Source organism: Mesoplodon mirus, assembly GCF_964341445.2.
Source record: "Mesoplodon mirus genome assembly, chromosome: 9".
Lineage (NCBI taxonomy): Eukaryota > Metazoa > Chordata > Mammalia > Artiodactyla > Ziphiidae > Mesoplodon > Mesoplodon mirus.
This window is the reverse complement of record NC_138985.1, coordinates 18061121-18081971: the sequence shown is the minus strand read 5'-3', so window position 1 is coordinate 18081971 and position 20851 is coordinate 18061121. Positions and strand designations below refer to the sequence as shown.

Genomic DNA, 20851 nt, shown 5'->3' with positions numbered 1-20851 from the left:
CACTATAGTTTAGGGCCTCCCTGGTGGCGCAGTGGTTGAGAGTCCGCCTGCCGATGCAGGGGATACGGGTTCGTGCCCCGGTCTGGGAGGATCCCATATGCCGCGGAGCGGCTGGGCCCGTGAGCCATGGCCGCTGGGCCTGCGCGTCCGGAGCCTGTGCTCCGCAACGGGGGAGGCCACAGCAGTGAGAGGCCCGCATACCGCAAAAAGAAAAAAAAAAAAAAAAAAAAAAAAGAAAAAAAAAATAAACACTATAGTTTAGATTGTTCAGATTTTTCCAAAAATTTCTTTGTAAGTATAACTAACATTCTATTCGTCTCTATTAATTACATTCATCTATTTTTCTCAAAATGCTCAGAATAAGGAGCATCTCTGTAAAAAAAAAAAATAGAAGTGAAAAACCACTTTGATGGGATACCAGTCAATGCTAAGCATCTGTTTTCTTCTGTGGAATAGAGTGTAGTCTCTAAGTTTGATAAGAATATCAGAACATACTCAAAGTGTCTTTGTAAGATGTTCTAGGAAATTGTTCCTTTGTGCTTTCTTTTTAAACTAGTCAATACAGTCTATTCTAATTCTGTGGTATATTCTTTTCTTCATCTCTATGGCTGGAAAATATTCATTCCCTGAGGATGGAATGGGTTTTGAGGAAAGTCAAAGATTCATTTTAGCTCTCTGTAGACCTAAGTTTGGTGAGTAAGGTAGGAAAACAAGCCAACTGAGAGTGATTTTTTAAAAAACTAACATTGACTATATGGATGATTAAGTATATTATAATATTATTATAATATACAATTATAATATTTATAGAAACAATATAATATTATTGGAATAAATTAATAGCCTTTAAAGTATTTTAGGTCAACACTCTCTTGGATATCTAAATTCTGATACTTCTGGTTATCAAGAAATATATATAACCTTTTAATAAAAATTTTCAAACCTATACAAAAGTAAAGGAAATCGTATAATGAACCCCCAAGTACCCATAACCTAGCTTCAGCAATCATCAATTTATGGTCAACCTAGATTCATCCCCCACTCATTTCCCACACCACCAAACTCCTGATTACTGCGAAGCAAATCCCTAATATCAAAGTATTTTTGTTCATAAATATTTCAGTATGTATCTCTAAAAAACAAAAACTCCCTTAAAATGTAACCACGATGCCATTATCATATTCCCTCAGCTAACAAAAATTCCTTAATGTCATTAGCTATCCAGTCAGTTCATACTTCCCAAATTGTCCTATATAATTGTTTAAATTACTGTGCAGTTATGAAACAACTTGACATATAGTTATGTTCAATTGATTTATTTTGTTTTCAGTTTTCAGCCACTGATTTTAAATTTAATTTTCTAATTAAGGTACTATACTGTTCTAAGTCATATCTACAAAATGAAGTATATTCAAAGAATTATTACTTCTATCCCTAGCCCCTACCCCATTTCCTCCTCCTTCCTATAGTATAATTCTATTTTAAAGTTAATCCTTCCTTTATATTTATATAAAGTATATATAGTATAGCTTCTTGAATTTAGGAAGGTTTGTGCTTTTGTTATAATGGTTATCTTTATATAATATCATTTCTCCTTTTTTATAATTATTTTTGACTACTGTCTTTTGGTTTCACACTACGAGTGACTTCAAGTTAGCTAATATTATTTCTTCACCCTACCCTTCCTCACAACATCAGTTTGACACAGTGTCTATCCTACAAATATTACCCACTCCTATGGTCTTTTATGTCTGCCAACCTGTACTACCTTAAGTTCTCTAGATGTGTTTCACACTGTCTCCATGCCATCAGCAAGAGACTATGCTACTCCTTTCTGAGTTTCTCTAATTCACTTAAAAATGACTGACAGAATAGAATTGTGATCAAGTTCCTACAAAGCCTCTCACAAGCTTTGTGACTCTGTTCAAGTTTCTCAAGTATCTTCAGTTTTCTTTTACTTTTTAAATTTCGGATTGTAATATTTATTTCACAGGGTTATTGTGAGGACTAAATAACATACATAAAGCACCTAACATAGTACATAGCAATCTCTCATAAATAAATAAACATTAAGCATTACTTTCAATAAGATATAAGAGAAGAATTATTAATTTGTACTTTTTGTGTATTTTCATTTGGTAAATATTTATTGAATAAATTCATTTGATGAATTATTTATTTAGTAAATATTTATTGAATGACTGCTATTTGCTAAGCACTTGCATGTGTGTTTTCTTTCACTTACTCAACAAGTATTTGTGAGTTCCACATGGGCTAGACCTTGGACACATAGTGATGGGAAAGGTGGACATGGTCCCTACCTTTATGGAATTTCCAGTCTTTCTTCTTACCATAAGTCATAAATTACACTCTTTCTGAATATATTATTTTTGTTCCAATAACTCCCCTCTTAGAATCCCTTGTGTTCTGGTGCTTTACTTGCCTGGAAATAATTTTCTCATTTGACTACTCAGTAATCTATTTGATTACTGAATGTTCACTTCTTATTTGGCTGAAACCTCTACTAAAATGATAACTGCTAGGGTAAGTTGTTCAGAATTTTATCTGCAACTTCCTTACAAATTATAATTTGCTTTTTCATCAAAGCTCATAAAATACAGAGCCAAAGGGGTCATTAGCTGCAAGGATGATGTTTGTAGATAAGGAAAAGCTCTTTATGTTAACTGAATGTTTCCTGTTTTTCAGCACCCCCCTCTGCCTGCCAAATTTAGCCGACTGACACATTTTTTCACATTGTCTTCACAACCGTTTTAGCTTATTTTTTGTTCCATGGTGCATAAAGTTTTACTAAAGTGAATAAAATATATTTCAATATCCAAATAATAAAATATTTCAATTTAAATATTTTTAGAGTATGTTGATTAGTCAAAAATGTATCAGACATGTTTATTTCATCTTTTTATAAAAGTATCAGAAGCTAAAATGGAAAAATAGCAGGAAAATCTCAGAAATTTTAAAGCATTAAGTTCTAAACCTCACATGATGCAGTCACACACACTTAGTCCATATACACACACACACACACACACACACACATGTATATATATGTTTATAAAACATGACACAAAGCAGGACCCCAATGTTAAATGCCTACAAGGCCCATAAAGGGTACGTGAATGAGTGGAACAGCCTAGGTGTCAGGACACTGCACACACCTTGAATGGGCGGGGGGCCGACTGCGCTTCTTGTGAAAGGGGCAGCCTCTTCTATTACTTCTGAAAGCCAATCTCTGCTCAATGCCAGCTGATTATTACAATGTTAGAATATGAATCTGGTGTCATCAAATCTAATAATTCTTCAAGAAAAGCTGAAAATTCAGTTTTTTATGGCAAAATCTACAAATTTTTAAATATTACCAGCTAATTTTTCTAACTTTAAAAATTGTGCATACTAAAAACATCTGCAGATTTATACTTTTGACTGCTAGTTTGCAATATTTGGAGTGAAATACACTGCTGTGACATGGATTAAGGGCTATCTTACATATTTTAAGAGACATAGGTAGTATCTTACCTTGTTTTCCTGATAAAGAAATATGTGGAAATAATTACTGATCCTTATATTGTTACAACCTATCAAGAATAACTGGAAATGTGGCACTTCCATGAAATGAGGCTATTCCTGTTCGCCAAAAAGCACATTAAAATATTTTGTAATTGTTGACTTAGTGAACTAGAAACATCTGTGTTTGGTGAAGTGTTTGTTAGAATCTATTTTTTTAACTTTTTTTTCATTTCTTTTTATTTTACTTTGCTTAGGTATCAAAGTTGGTATCAAGTGAAAGAAGTTAAAATTATACTTGGTTGTATTATATGGTTTTTCTCTCCTTTTTCCAAAACTAAAACAAGCTAAAAAACTCTCTCTCCAAACATCATAAAAACCAGATTACTTGGAAAACTGTGTTAGTTTCTGAATATTCCACCCTATTCTGAGGAAATTCCAAGATAATTGCCTTGGGTAGTTGCTATCCATCTGTTACCATTAAATTACAATATTTTAAGGAATTTATAAGGTGACTAGTTGGCTTCTATTAGAACATAAACCAAAAGATTCTGAGGATCTAACTTTGGGTTTAAGCGTAACATAGCACAATACCCATTTAGTTATAAAAACTCTATTATCTTGCCCTTTAAAGAGTTTTTTTTAGGATTCAAATATTCAGGTGTTGGAATTTATGCTTTATTGACAGATTTGAACATCTCTGATACTTAAATTTGACCTACCAATCTACTGAAGTCATTAATACAGAGTAACTATGGGCTGAGCTATGCATCTTTGGAGGTAGGGCACATTGAGTTGAGGACTTTCCCTGGGTGACAAGCTGTCAGGAGAAAATGTCTGACAGTTTTTCTGCTCAAAGGCTCTTAATATTCCATTCCAACCTGTATGGGGAGTGTGTATTCTACATAAAATCAACCAATCCATAAATCTTCCACAATCAATACCAAGTTTATATCCTGTTATCTTTATACACACACGCCCACATGTGCGTGCACACACACACACACACACACACACACACCCTTCAAGCTGTTGGTGTTCCTTCTAGACTGACTTTTTTAGAGTCTTTCAGTGACATTCTTGATCCTTTTGGCCCAATTCACATGTGTACGTGGAGAGAGAAAACCATACATTGAGATATCCTTCTGTGATATGCCCAGCCTTTCATGCCACACTCCCAGTCTGCTAGATACTGATGGATTCTTGAGACATGTGTGAGCACCTGCTGTTTGCCATGTACTATGCTAGGTTCTTGAGACACCAGAATGATTCTTGTCTTCAGAGAGCTTCCCATCTGGTGAACAGATATGTGAGCATGATATCAGCTTAACGAGATAAGCACTCTAATTGAGGGATGTGTGAGATATAGTGACCTCATTCATTAAATATTTCTGAGCATCTTAGTGTCAAGCAGTTTTCTAGGTACTCAGGCTATTTCAAGTAAATAAAAGAGTCAAAGATACTCTGCCTTATCTGAAACATTTGTAGAACACATAGGAAAGCTTATACCAGGTTTTAAGGATTGACCTCTGTTTTCATGGTTAATAATTTTACTGAACAAAACTGAACGGCTTCTGCACATTAGAAATAAACAATCCAAAAAAGAAATCGCAAAAACAATTCCACTTACAATAGAATCAAAAAGAATAAAATACTTCAGAATAAATTGAACAAAACTTAAATGACTTGTCCAAATATGCTGCCAGCATGAAAAGCCCCCATACCGGGGGATCAGCAAGAGTGGAACTCAAACATCCTCATATTCTGCCCCCAAGTTTCCATTTTATGGTATCAGTGGGGAAGTGCAAGCTGCAACTTTGGCTTTTTGTTCTTTTTCAAAGAACAGTTCTTCGATTAGCAGTGAAAAGCTTCACTGTGCATCACAATCTGCCTGCTAGACGGGGAAGTGGAGGGTGGCACTGCCGTGGCGCACACACTGCTGGCACTGGGGCTTCCCAGATGCCTCTGTGGTAAATGATTTGTTATTTATGGATACTGGGAAGAGCGCTGTGGGCAAAAGCATCTTCAAAACAGGAATGTGGGCACCAGAGGTCCCAACTGTCTTTGTTGCGGGAAGTGGCGATATCCTTTACCTGTAACCTCATAGCCCAGAGCTGGGGGCTGACAGCTGACAGCCAGCTGAGAGGGGCGGTGCTCTCAGCACAGAGAAGAGCCTGAACGGTGGGCGCAGCAGCGGAGAGAGCACCCTGGCCCACAGACCCTGCCCGCTGCGCTCTGGGCTCACCCACGTTTACAGTGACAGCTTCTTAAGACAGGGGCAGGGCAGGGGCTGTGGCCTGTGATCTGCATAGTGAGATGAGCAGTTGACCATCTTTTTACATTTGTGACCCTCGTGTGAGAGATGCTCTCTTCTCCAATGTCCAGGCTCCCTTCTGGATCTCTGCCTGCCTAAACCCACTCAAGGTCTGCAGAGGTGCCCTAGAGGCGGGAACGCTGCATGTGAAGGACTGAAAGCTGATTGGTCAGAGTCAGCAGGCAACACAGTTCCTTCTGGGGCCCACGCCCCTCCTGCCCGCACCCCTACTCTCCTGGTTCCTGTTTTTGTGACTTCAGTCATTCGTGGTTTTAGCCTGACCCTGTTTCCTGCCCCTGTTATGTTCTGGCCCTCGTGTAAATGCGCCTCAGGACTCTGGCCCCGTTAGCTTCTGTACTCTCACCTATCAGCTCACCCTCTGAAGTTCAGAGAGAGGCCTCTGGGTTTGAATCTGGCTCGCCTCCCGCCTCCTGGGCTCACAGCCACTCCAACCTGCCATCATCTTTTCCCACGATCTTTGGAAGTAGGGGGAAATCATTTAAACAAAGGATACATGATCGTTAACATTCCAAGCAATCGCCGTTTCACTGGGACCAATGGGAGTGCTTGAAAGGAATGCCACTCATTAGCATGCGTGTGCTCAGGCATGCTTTTTAGTTATTTGGCTGTACATGTTATCTTAAAATTACTGTCACTTAATTTGGAAGTCCTACACAGAGCTAAGCCACCTGCATTACTCACCCACCGTGTCCACTGCATTTGCGGCCTTAACTCTGGGAGGCCCTGTTTACCACTTGTAGCCTCCCCTCGCATTCCTGTGGTCGGCCACCAAAGGAGGAACAGGACAGCTGTGGGAAAGCGGCCCAGATCTCCCTGCTCATCCTGTGAGCCTGGCCAGCCACACAGAAGAGAGAGGGGAGCTGTGGGGGGAGGCAGGCAGTTTTGTTCGGCACATTCTCTGCTCTTTCAAGTCTTGGGTTCAGGCCAGGTTACCTTGTTCTTCTCCTCCTCTTACACCTGCCTTCTCTGACGGGTCAGTTGGAATGGAGGTGAGTGAATGAACAAGAGTGCTTCCAGCTACATTACTGGTTTTAAGATAAGCTTAAGTCAACACAGTTTAAGGAACATTGCCGAGTACCTGGAAGATACCAAGCTACGGGCTGGGACTCAGAGATGAATACAGTAAGATTCCTATCACCAAGGACTACACAGCCCAATGGAGGAGACATATTAGTGTAATATGATCATAGAGATAATAGTGTACGATGTGTACAGTAACAGGTGCATCTAAAAATACAGAAGCAATGGAGAGAAAGAATTAATTCTCCCTGGAGATGTCAGGCAGCCACAGATGCGGACCACTGAGATGTTTTAAGGAAGAATGAGAATTCTCCAAGTGGACAGGAGAGAGAAATTGAAGCTAGGGCAATATAACGTGCAAAGACATGGTATGGAACTGTGTTAGTTTTCTATCGCTCTCACAGCAAATTACCGCAAACTTGGTGGCTTAAACACAAATTTATTATATTATAATTCTGTAGGTGAGACGTCCAATATGAGTCTCAGTGGGCTAAAATCAAGGTGTTGACAGGACTGCATTCTTTTCTGGGGGCTTTAGAGGAGCATCTGGTTCTTCTCCTGTTCCAGCTTCTAAAGGCTGCCCTTATTTCTTGTCTTGAGATTCCCTTCCTCTGGCAGGTCAGGTCCTTCTCACACTTCCAATCTTTCCTTCTTCTTCCATTTCATATCTCTGACTCAGCTAAGAAAGATTCTCTGCTTTAAAGGACTGCACCCAGCCAGATAATCCACAATAATCTCATCTTAAAGCCTATATCTGCAAAGTCCCTTTTGCCAAATAATGTAACAAATCTACACAGGATAGGGATTAGAACGTGGACATCTAGGGGTGGGGGAATCATTCTGCCTAGGTGGTCTAGAACTGAAATGGTCACAATAGGTTGAGAAAGAGAGGAGACAGGTTTGGAGAGGGTGGCAACTGCCAGATAACGAAGGCCCTTGTAAACCATGTAAAGGGACCAAGACTTAATCCTGAAGGTGATAGGATCCTCTGAAGGGTTTTGAGCAAGGCGAAAATTGTGTTTTAGATAAAGCACTCTGCTGGCAGCATGAAGGACAGATTCGGGGGGACACAACTTGAAGTAAGGAAAGTGCTTAGATATCTACTGCCACTTTCTCAATAAGAAGTGATGAAGACTTGTGTGTAGATTCTGTTTATTCTAAGGAACTATCTGATAATACCTAGTCCAACAGAATCTATGGATGAAATGCCCCATAATATCAAATTTCTCTCCAAAAAAATGGTCACAATACATGAACATTGATATTGTATCATTTAGGTAAACCATTTCATGTGTTCCAGGTGTTAGATGAAGATGTTTATTGTTCTCTAACCCTAATTCCCATAGTCTTGAATGGCTCTTGCCCAAATAAAGTCCTAGCTTGTCCAATAACGGTAGCCTGCAGGCCCCTCTGTTCAGGAGTCATCAGCATGTAGGTAGGTTCAGACTGTGAGTAGGAGGTAGTTCAGACGAGGGGCAGTGAATAATTTTAAAAAAGAAAAAAGGTAATGACAAAATCATGGGCAACACCAACTTTTAAAGGAGGACCAGAGAAGAAAACAGAAGAGTAAGGAGAGAACCCTGAGACCCTATGTCACAGGAACCAGAGGAGGAGAGAGTTCAAGGAACAATGAACTGTAATAAGTCAATAGTAATACATGTCGTAAAATTGTCAAGTATGATAAGGACAGAGAAATGTCTGAATTTAATAATTAAGAGGTCACTGGGGCTCCACTTCTAATCAAGATGGAATAACATAAACTAGATTTACTCTCCTACCTGAAACAACTAAAACATGGACCAAATCAGGTGGAACCATGGTTTTCAGACTTTGGACAACAGCACAGGACAGTGATCCCTAGGAATAGGCAAATAAAAGAGTTGAGAACTACAATTGCCCCGTTTTACTACTTAGAGAGTGTTTCCAAATGATAGCATAGGGAGGGGATTCCAAACAGAGCCAGGTGGTCTTGCTGATTTGAGAAGACAGAGCTTGGGGTTCAGGGAGGCCAAGTTGGCTAAAATCTACAGGTGAGGCAACGGAAGAGTTTCAAAGAGAGAGAGAGAGAGAGCGCTCCAGAAACCTGCCGAGGGATACTGATCAGTGCATGTGTGTGAGGACACTACTGAGGCTGGGAAAGAACTCCCAGAGAGGAGGGAATGGAACAATACTTGGAGTTCATGCAGAGCCACGAAGAGTTCCTGTTAGGAGGTTAAAAAGACCTGCTGACCCAGCAGAAGGGTACTGACTCAGTAGTGGGACCAAATTAGCCAGAAAAAGGATTATTCTGGACTTCCTTAACAAAGTTTAAAAGCAAGGCTTGAAAGGATCAAACTGTTTCCAAGAAACTTAACTGTGACTCACAAAGCCCCCAAGTATTTAAAGGAATACTCCTCCCCCAAAAAGAAAGAAAAATCCATTTCACAATAGTGTAAAAATCACAGTGTCTGGCATCCAATCAAAAATTAGTAGGCGGGCTTCCCTGGTGGCGCAGTGGTTGAGAGTCCGCCTGCCGATGCAGGGGACGCAGGTTCGTGCCCTGGTCCGGGAAGATCCCACATGCCGCAGAGCGGCTGGGCCCGTGAGCCATGACCGCTGAGCCTGTGCGTCCGGAGCCTGTGTTCCACAACGGGAGAGGCCACAGCAGTGAGAGGTCCGCGTACCGCAAAAAAAAAAAAAATTAGTAGGCATGCAAAGAAGCAGGAAAATATGACCTATAATGAGAAGAATCAATCAATGGAGTAGACACAAAAGTAGAACTAGTAGACAAGGACATTAAAACAGCTATTATATATATTTTGAATGTAGGGGAAAAGGTAGAGGAAAACATGAGCATAATGAGAGAACTGGAAGTTATAAAAAGAGCCAAATCAAACTTCTAAAGATGAATAATACAACATTTGAGATGAAAAGTTCACCACATGAGATTAAGAGCAGATTAGACACTAAAGATAAAGAGATTCGTGAGCTTTAAGATATAGCAAGAGAAACTATCCAAAATGAAACAAAGAAAAAAGACTGGAAGATAAAAATGAACAGAACATCAGTGATCTGTGGACATCAAGTGGCCAAACAAATGATTAATTAGAGTCACAGAAGAAGTAGAGAAGGGGACAGAAAAAAAATATTTGAAGAAATAACACTTGAAATTTTTCCAAATTTGAGGAAAACTATAAACCCACAAATTGAAAACTTTGAACAAATCTCAAGCCAAAGAAATCCACACCAGGACATATCCTAAACAAATTATTGAAAAACTGTGATCATGAGAAAAATATCAAAATCAGCCAGAGAAATGAGGAAGTCATCTGTCAGTTCACCAGTCTAGTGATGGAGCGGGAGCCTGGTCACTATGGATTGGTGAGTGACTGGAAGGTAAAGGAGTGGAGATAAAGGGCAGAGACAACTCTTTTGAGAAAAACTGAAATGAAAGAGAAGGAGAGAAAGAAAGGGGTAATTACATGGGAGCATAGCGTCAAAGGGGTGTTTTGTTTTGTTTGTTTGTTTTTAATGAGATAGACTTGAGCAAATTTACAGGTTGAGGATAATGTTAATGATAATAATAATAACTAACATTGATTAAGCCCTTATTTGTGTACTAGATACTATACTCAATACCTTACATATATTGATTCATTTGGTCTTCACTACAGTCTTATGTAATGGGGGCTATTTTTGTCTCTCTTTTATAACTGAAGAAGCCTGAGGTAAAGATTGATTAAACATTACTCTTAATTACAGAGTTAAAAAAGTAGCAGAGCTGGAATTCAAACCAAAGTCCACTTGTAACGTACTTGACTTCTATGTGTTGAGCCAGCAAAGTAGGACAAGTAGAGGTTATAAAGGAGAGAAGGTATAACTGATGCCTGGGAAGAAGTAGGAGAGTATATGTTTGAGAGCACAGGTGGATGGGTTGGACTTGACAGGAGGAAAGGAAGATTTCAGTTTTGAGATTTGGGGAAAGAAGTTAAGAGTGGGTGTAGGTGTAAGATAAATGGATTCGTTGATGAGTTTAGGTGGCCTAATTTTGTTTGGTGAATGAGTTAGGTGTACAGAAAAGCTAAAACTTGATATAACAACTAAGGGGAACAGTCAAACAAAAAGAGTGATGAATCACTGTTGAGAGTTCAATTGCATTTGAGCAACGTCAAATGGCTATGTTGTTTATTTCTAGCCGTGAAAGGGAGAGGGTGAGAGGGAGATAAGGATGGTAAGGACTTATCTACCTCCCACAGCATGGCAGCTATTTCTCAGGATGAGACCACCAGTAGGTAATGTCAAAGAGGCAACAGGAATAGAATAGGCTAATAACAATGGTCACCTTGGTTGCCCTGCAAACACCCACACAAACACCTAATTGTTTCCTCATGCTGACCCCCTTCCAGATAAGTTCACTTGGTAAAAGCTCTTACTGAGCTATTACTTTCCTTGGAATGTCCTAAAATTTCCATTTTCAAAAATTTTTCCATATTATTACATGTCATCTATGAATCATGAACTCCTGTTAAACTTTGAGCTCTAGAGTAAATGTTTCCTTCCATTCTCAATTATGAACAAGGCAATTCAGTAATACAAGTATCTATTGTGAAATCACATTTATGAACTTATGACATTATATCTAACCTTTTGTTGTGTATACTCTTTGACAACTTAAGCTCGGGCTTTATGCTCTATTTCTTAGATTCTGCATTTTTAAAACGTGACAAACTTGGCTTCTGTACCCGGTTGTATCAGGCAGTGTGAAAATGCAACTATCTTTTCCACATTTATGTTTATGAGCAAAGCATTTCATCTACTAGAATTGAATCTTTTCCTTTGTAAGAGATTTGTTTTTAGTAGAGTAGACCAAATAAAGATAGCTTATCAGTCCTCTTTCCCAACATCTATGACTTAACCTTTTCCAAGTTATGTAAAAACTACAAAGGCATATCAGATGTTTTGCCCTGTCAGCTTTCTTCCAGATTCTGGGGTACCAAAGGCAATGTGGCTGTTAGAGTGATGGAAATAGCGAATAGAAAAGGAAATCTCTCCACCTTCCTGCTTTTCCTGTGGTCATAAAACCTGCCAACAGGCATCCTTGGCCCACCTGCCATCAGGCTTCGAACTACGGCTGTTTCAGATGAGACTCAAGTTAGGGAAAATACAGCTGAGTTTTCAACAAGTCTGAGCTAGAATTTGGCCGTATCTGCCACTAGGATCTGATGGCAGCACTCTGCAGTTTGAAATTCTGCTCTGAATTCCTATTGCTTACAGCAATAGTTTTCAAGCATATTTTAACAGCCTTGTATTATTAAAAGTACTATGTATGCATTGGAGAAAATTAGGAAATACAGATAAGCAAAAATAAAAATATAAAAACCATACATTCTTACTACCCAAATGACATCATTTTAAAAATCTTAGTTCTTATCCAAGATCAGTACTTTATGGATAGTCTCTGTTTGATGAATTGTCATCATAATCACTTCTAATTCTTTAAATGTGGTTTCCTTTCGTTCTTTCCACATATTTATAATAGCTGCTTTGGAGTCTTTGTTAAGTCCAACGTCTACATGCCCAAAGCAGTTTCCAACCTTTTTTCCTTGCACGTCTCATGATTTTTTGTTGAAAATTGGACATTTTGGGTAACACTGGAGCAACTTCCGACTCTGATCCTCTCCAGGCTTCTTCTTGTTGCTGTTTTGTCTTTGTTATTGTTGTTCAAACGTTTATTTGTTTAGTGACTTGGCTGAACTAATTCTGAAGTGTATCCTCCGTATGTGCAGCCTCTGTTGTCTCTGTGTAATCTTTCCTTGTTTTTATTAAGTTTGGCTTCTTGGGTGCCGTGCTCCATAGCTTGATCACTCATTGATTAGCCAGAGATTGTATTTAAGCCTCCTGAGCCAGTAAAGGTTTCATCCTTTTCCACTGAGTCTGTATGTGGCTTGGGGACCACTTTAAAGGTTCAGGGCGTTTACATATCTGCCCCACCTTTAGCTCAGCGACTGATAGCTTGGAAGTACCCTCTCTGGTCACTCCTGAGAGGTCACAGCCTTGAGCTTTTCCACAGCCTTCTGGACCACCAGTACTGACTGTGATATTAGCAGGGTCCTCTTTGACTGTCTCTGGCCACGATTTCTCTGTTAAACTTCTGCTGATCTGCCTCCACTGGTATCACCAAGCTATGAGCCTCCTCTTACTGTTCATTCCTGTGATAGCTATTGTTTTTTTTCGTTTGTTTGTTTGTTTTGCGGTACGCGGTCTCTCACTGTTGTGGCCTCTTCCGTTGTGGAGGTTGTGGAGCACAGGCTCCAGACGCGCAGGCTCAGCGGCCATGGCTCACGGGCCCAGCCGCTCTGTGGCATGTGGGATCTTCCCGGACCGGGGCACGAACCCGTGTCCCCTGCATCGGCAGGCGGACTCTCAACCAGTGTGCCACCAGGGAAGCCCTATTGTTTTTGAGAATGCTCTGGGGCATGAATAGTCTACACTGTTCCAAATAAAGTGAGCATTCTCAGGCAGGACTTGATCAGCAGAAGCTGGGGTGCTAGGGGACTCTGATCTTCCTAGGTTGCCACACCTGCCCAGAGACTCCTGGGAAAGCAGGAGCTTGGGGAGTGGGGAGTGGGCACACTGAACGGCTGCAGCCGCCCCCCGGGTGAAGCTCTTTCACAACCGGAGCTGGGCAGGAGGGGAGGTGGAGTGCAGCAGTTTTCTGGGGCTGCCCCACCCGCCTGAATGCATCTTCAGGAACAGGAAGTTGGGGGCAGTGGGCTCTTCACTGGCCACCAACCCTGCCCGGAATAGTTCTTACACAACTGGGAGCTAAGGGTGACGGATGCAGCTCATGGTGCAGATGCCACAGTCTCCCACTCTTCTTACTGAGTTTCAGCAGATTTTGTTAAATAAATGCCTCTCAATTTCTTGCACACCCTTAGGTCAATTTCCAGACACCATAAATGGTTGTCTTAGATAATTCTGACCAGTTTAATTAATGTTTCTTTGAGAGAGAGGATTCATCGAGCTCTTCACACTACCATTCTGGAAGTTCCACCCCCTGGAAAGGGTCTATAATTTATAATTTTACTTATTTGCTTTAACTTACAATATAAAGAAAATAATTGCAAAATACCAAATATACTTTTTTATGAATAATGAAACTACTGAGTGTAGTTTTAAGCATTCCGTAATTTCTTTTGTGTCTCTCTCCTTGAACTGTGGGCTACTGTAGGGAGGCCCTATGTCAATTCACTTGTTTCCATTGTGCAGGACAGTTGGTGGAAGGTAATGGTCTCTTCAGCCTTAAAACAAAATACTATATGTGTTTCTAAACATGTGATTCCATAATTACCTTACCCAGTGGCTTACCTCCAGTGGCTATCTTACTAGGCTAGTTTGTTGGCTAGTTACAAGGCTGGCTCCCATGTGGCTTTCATAGTACACACATACTCATATAAGCCCACACACACACATAACCTTTTCCCAGTTACTTTTCTCCTTTAAGAGTGCCCATATGCAAAGTTTTTTTTTTTTTTTTTTTTAACCAGTTAGACTTTAAAGGTACAGTGCCTATGTCCTACACCCTTTTTAGGAGCCAATGACAATGTTTGTGACAAAATAAATTACGTATTGGCTCAAAAATCCAGAAAGAAAACTGCAGAACCAAAATAAATGTGTTTAATTAAATATCTATAAAATCTAACATTAGGTCAACCCACCAACAGCAACTCAACACTTAAGAAGTTACACATGGGGGGTTCCCTGGTGGCGCAGTGGTTAAGAATCCACCTGCCAATGCAGGGGACACGGGTTTGAGCCCTGGTCCAGGAAGATCCCACATGCCGCGGAGCAACTAAGCGCGTGTGCCACAACAACTAAGCCTGCGCTCTAGAGCCCGCAAGCCATGACTACTGAGGCCCGTGCGCCTAGAGCCCGTGCTCCGCAACAAGAGAAGCCACCACAATGAGAAGCCCATGCACCACAACAAAGAGTAGCCCCCGCTCGCCACAACTAGAGAAAGCCCACACGCAGCAACGAACACCCAACGCAGCCAAAAAAAATAACAAACTAAATTAAATTAAGTTAAAAACAAGAAGTTAGACATAAATTATATAGTGGGAAATGGAACCTCCTCAAAGGTTTTAAAAATCCTGTTCCCCATATTTCACTCATACATAAAAAAGAGGGTTGTGGGGACTGGAACCCAGGCCTGGCACCAGCTTGTAGGGCCCTCGTGAAAGATCCCAGATACTTTCACAAAGAGATGGTTGCATAGTGCATTTAACGATGTTTTCCTACCCTGATTTGGTAGAGAAACCATGAAACCCCACTATGGAGACTCAGGCATTTGCATGTTCTCGGTCCCATTCATTCATTTGCTCACTCAGCACGTATATGCCAAACACCTACACCGCCTGGGGTTCTACTGGCTGAGGATACAGTGAAGAACAGGGTAACCCAGGCCCTTTCCTCATGCGGCTTTATACTAGCTGAGGAATAACATTCTTTTGATCATAATAAATAAATGTACTATTACAGCTGGTAATGTGTTACGTTATGAAGTACAGAGTTGTCTGGGGGGTGCGGTGTATTTGGGTATCCATCTTAGATAGAGACTTCAGAGAAGGCCTCTTTATGGACTTTTAATCTTTTCAAGGCCTTTTTATGGATATTGAAGCTGAGGTATGAAGAAAGAGTTGTAGTGAAGGAGGGTGGGAATGAGGAATGGCCAACGCAGAGGCCTGGGGAAGGAAAGAGGTTCCTGCGTTTATGGAAACAGAAGGCGGCCGGCGTGGCTGGAGCACTAGGAGCTGGAAGACGGTGCTGTGAACAGGGGCTGATGGGAGGCAAGCAGTGTCAGACGGGACCTCAGGGGTTGTACCGAGGGTCTTGAATTCTATTCCACTTGAAAAGTTTTGAGCACCAAGCATAACAAGAGCATGTTTGATTTTTTAAAATGATCTCCATGGAAAGTAGATGGATAGGGGCCCCTGAGTGGAAACACAGATGGGGAAGGGAGCAGTTGGAGTTTCGCTGTAGTCCGGCTGAGAGATGGTGTGACCGAGACTAGCGGGATAGGGAAGGGAGAGGAAAGTGGATGGACTCAAGAAATATCTTGAGCTCAGAACAATAGGGCATTGAAAAACCCAAATCTTATCTTTAGTTCTATTTTTTGATGCCATGTCACCAGCAGTCAAGTCCAACCTAATGCAAATGCTCATTGCATATGGTAACGCGTTAGTGTTTGATGTTGTGTTATGATCTCTGTTGGCTACTTATCACCTAACTCAGAGAGTAAATCAAAAGTTCTATTGCCAGAAATGAAAAAGGAATAAATAAAATCACTTTGTGTACCAGATACATTTTCATGTTTCTTTGACAGTAGAGGCAGAGGCATCATGGTACAGAGGAATGATCATGGATTTTTGGAGCTGGACCACTTGGGTTTAAATCCTGACTCTTCCTTTAACTAGCTCTATAACTTTAAACAAATTAGTTAACCTTTCTAAACTTTAGTTTGAAATGGAGATAATTCCTGTTCACAAAACATTTTCAGGAATAAAATAACTGGTGTACAGCAGTTGCTCATACAAGATGCTCAATAATCATTAGTTCTCTCAACTTACAAATAGCCATCGTAGTCATCTATACTCTGCAGGTTGTTTGCTAAACCTAGAAATAGGGTTGTTTTAGAATTGAAAGAATTTAACTCAATTCCTTCCCTCGATTTACAGATGAAGAAATCACAGTCTTCATCTAGAGAGGTAAAAGAACTCAGAGTGTAAAAGAACTTGCCCGAGAACTCAGAGCAGAACAGGACTAGAACCATTTCCTCTGAACACCTACCGTCTTTCTAATACGCCTTATTGCCTCACATGTTTCCTAATGTTTAACTGAAAGATTTTATGGTACATCCATATATCCATTTTATCTCTGCTTAAAGCATAAAGGGAGTGATGGTTAATAGTGGTCTTGTGTTCCTGTGCTCTCTTTGCTAGTTACATGCTATGGGGAAACTTCCTGGAACCAGGATGGCAGAATTAAAAGCCAAGTACACCTTGCTGCATGACACCGTGATAAGGTATGCTCTTTATCGACGTGAAAACACCTTTACTCACATCTCTACTTCTTACTTGTAGTGGGACCTGTCTTATTTTTCATTTTCCCAAAAGCAGACTCTGAGACAAAGATTTGAGTTCAAGCGTTTTAAGAAGTGATACCAGAAATTATCGTGAGAGAGTGGGGAAGTGAGACGGGGAAGGGAGCTATCCAGCTGGGGGTGTGTTAATCTTCAGGTTAACATTGCAGGCAACTGGGGCTCAGTCTCACTGAGGACTCTCTGAGTGACTGTAGAACACGCCTCAAAGCTCTCCCACTGAAGGGGGAGGACGCTGGCGTATTTGTTCACTAATTTCCATCCTTCGTTGATCGAAGGTTGCTTCTAGGTCGGGGAGCTCCTGGCACTCCTAGCTTACCCTGTGAGAAGTCAAGCAAGTTCCACTGGCCAGAGAAAGCTCTCAGGCAGAGGCATACAGATGCTGTTGCTATACATGATAACTGTCCATCGAAGCTACAGGTGACCCCTAGAGTGTGCCAAGGGGACTTCGGTGAGGAACTGGCATTATCTGCTACAGGCCACTCCTGTAAGATTCTCTCCTCCCCACCTTTCTGCATCACTCAGAGGTGTAGGTTCTATGACAAGCCCAGCCTACCTCTGCTGAGATTTCTGTCTTTACTTCTCACCTGTTCCTCCTATCCCTGGCTACTCGCCTTAGCCCAGTCCTAATCAGCAGAGGTCAGAAGACTAGGCTTCAACGGGAAAATTCAACAAGGTTTCCTAAGCATCTGCCATCAGCCACTGGGAATCACGGGGGAAGGAGAGTGAGAAAGAAGAGGAAATCCTGTTCCGCTGCTACTCCCAAGCCTCTTCCTTTTCCCCGCCTTCTGCCTCATAGCTTTGCATGACATCTTCATTAAAATCCAAGGAGAGACACAGTGAATAGAAACTCCGTCCTGTGATTCCCCAGCCGTCCTCTCCCCCGATCTCCAACCGTTACTCCTACCTCTTTTCTTGCCCATGCATTTGGCTCCTCTGAGGATGGGAGCCTGAGGAGGAGTAAAGGAGAAGATCAAAACTGCATCCCTATGTTCCCTTCACTGTGACTCCACCCCATACGTACCCAGCTCCATCTCCGTTCCTAACCAACCTCCAGTGTCAGACAGCCATGCAGGACCAAGGCGATGGCGTTCTTTCTTTCTCTTTCCAGGTTGTGTTGCAAAACCATTACTTCCCTTCTGCTACCACATTTTACCCCCTCCTGACCCCTTAAGTCCCTCTTTTGTGATTACAACCAACACCCACCACTCTCTCCCACCCCACTGCCTGGTGGGTGGGAGAGGCATGAAGATATAGACTCTTTACTCTTGCTGCTGGGGCCGTAGCAGGACAGATATAGGCTGGAAATGCTGGACTGAAATTGAATGAGTCTTCCTTAGAAACCACATTATAAGAGTTGTTAAATTCTCTTCTGCTGATGCTATATTTCAAGTCCATGTGTGTAAGTTACCACTTGTCTTCTGGCTGGAACCCTAACCACCTTGTTCACCCACTTTCTGAGGGAAAACAGGCACTATGGCCCAAGCCAATACCTTACAATTCCATAGTTGAAGACTCATGTTAAGGACATCAGGTAACTCCAGATTTACAAAGTATATACAAGGAAACTGAACTGCAAGAAATAACTCCAGCTTTCATTCACGGAAATTGCATCTCTTATCTTTGTAGCTGTTGCTGCTATTTGGTACCTAACATAGCGCCTGGAACATATGATGTCCCAATACATGTTCTGCTATTGAGCAAATGACATATTGAAGCCTGAGAAAATGGGTGGAGCTGGTAACTTCAGTTGAGACAGGCTTGATTAAGTTATTGGGCATCTCTGCAAATGAGCAGAAACCTGAAGATTTCTCCCAGTGAGGAAAGTTGATGGGGAGCACACACACACACAAAGAGAGAGCTGCCTTTAAAACAGGAACCGGCAGGGTCTTGCTTCCGTACAGGAGAGATGGCAAATGTGAGGAAGCTGGGTTTCTGAGAAAGATAAATCCAGTCTGCCGGTAAGGCTGGAGCTGATGTTAGCGTATGATGCAGCATAGGTGAGTGATTTCTAGAAGATTACTGGAGATTCCATTAAGTTCAGGTTCTATGTTCATTCAGTTCTGCCTCTAGCCAGATGCTTAACCCTTTCCCCAAGATAAAGCCAAAGACACAGAATATAACTGGAGTTGTAGGAATCGCCCTCTGCTGTGACATTCACGTCCAGCTGTAGCCAGGCACTGATGTTAGGATCAGAAATCTGTAAATTAATTTAAGTCCATAATTTTACAGGAGAATTTATCTTCCTAGTTTCCTAGCAAAGTGTCATTAGAAAACTTACTGTCTTTTCTTATCACTAAGGAAGCAAAGGTTTTCCTTCAATCAGGTCATGAGAGTCCAAGAATTCGAGAAAGCCAGGGCTGCTGGGGCGGCTGGAGGGAGGACCCACTCTTTTCATTCTTCTTCTTCCCACCCTTGGAAGGTCGTGATCATTCTTTAATGTCAAGTGCAAACATCCCATTCCCATCCAACTAAGCCTTTCTCTGTCATCTCCCACCATCTTGATCAAGACACTAGTCAGCTGGTATTCCCTCTGCCTATCCACGTCCGCTCCCCTCTGCTAGACTGTGAGCTCCATTTGCCTCTAGTACCTAGTGCAAGACTTGGCACAAAAATGCCACTGAATTGAATCGAACCCAGGAATGGAAGGCACAGGGGCAGCCGTGTGGACACACTCCCTCCACTACTCGCTAGAACCCTCCCCACAGGAGTTACTAAAGGTATTGAAGGTGTGCACTTCTCATTATGCAAATCTCTGTTTTTATGGGACCCAGCATGCAAGAGTCAGAGGTCCAACTGCTACAGGATGCCAAACATTTCACGGAGCAAATACAACAGCAGGAGTTTCACCTGAAGCAGGCTGACAATTTTCCACAGGCATTCCCCACCGAGGTCTCCAAAATGAGAGAACAACTTCTCAAGTATCAAAATGAATACCGTGCAGTGACGGAAAGAGAGTTCCACAATCAGTACAGGTTGAAGAGGTAAGTACCTGATTCTCTCAAGCTCGCTGAAGACAGATTCAAGCAGAGCTGTTTCCACATAAACGAAATGAGAAAAATTAGACTAACTGAAGAAGGAATTTTAGGTACAGTGAGTATGAGAGACCAGTGTTAAGAGGACTACAAGCCTAGCTCTTTCCTTGATTCCCTAGAACAGGCAGTCCCTGAAAAAGAAGGTTACGCAACTTGCAGTAAAAAGCTCAGGTAACAGGGAGACGCTCTCAGGAAGAGGAGATCCCTGTAGTGGTTTCTGTGTGTCAGGAAAGCCATACCCATCAGGAGCTGCAACCACAGAACACACTCCACAGAACCAGGACTTGACACACACTCTCCGCCTTTCCAGCCCTGGTGGTGGCCCCTTATCCCTTTGTGATATCAGATGTCTGCATGGCCAGTACCCCACAAGCACTTGCCAAACAAGCCGTATGTGAATGGTCACATCTGTTTTACTTGATTCTTCTAATATAGGAATGGGGACCACATAGTCAACCCTACTCTCCTATTACCAGACTATTCCTTAGGATCAAGGAAGAAAGTGATACCCTTTTGGAAGACACATTCACTTATCCAAATCTGGAAGATGTCATTCAGTGAACTAAAGCAGAAATGTATTGCTAGAAGGGATAAATGTTATTTCTAAAATCTCCTCTAACATTCCTCCTGTGAATAGCAAGTCAGTGAAAGAGTTTGTTCAGCAAATCACACTATTTAGATTGAATTTCAAAACAACTGCAATCAAGGTTTTGTGCTACGTGCTGTGCCTGGGTACCGGAGAGAAAGCCAAACCATCTCTCCTAGAATTTGTTACCATTTAAGGTGACAGAACTTTCTCTGGCT

The 20851-nt window shown here is 41.5% G+C and overlaps 1 protein-coding gene across 1 annotated transcript in view; it reads left to right on the top strand.

Moving 5' to 3' along the window:
- CCDC146 (coiled-coil domain containing 146) overlaps window positions 1-20851 on the top strand; it is a gene marked incomplete at its 5' end in the record, with an annotated part of 114203 nt that overhangs the window by 47002 nt on the left and 46350 nt on the right. The window contains 2 exons of the mRNA XM_082632315.1: window positions 16855-16937; window positions 19787-19996. Coding sequence (XP_082488441.1) covers window positions 16855-16937; window positions 19787-19996 — 293 coding nt within the window. The remainder of the gene's footprint in view (window positions 1-16854; window positions 16938-19786; window positions 19997-20851) is intronic.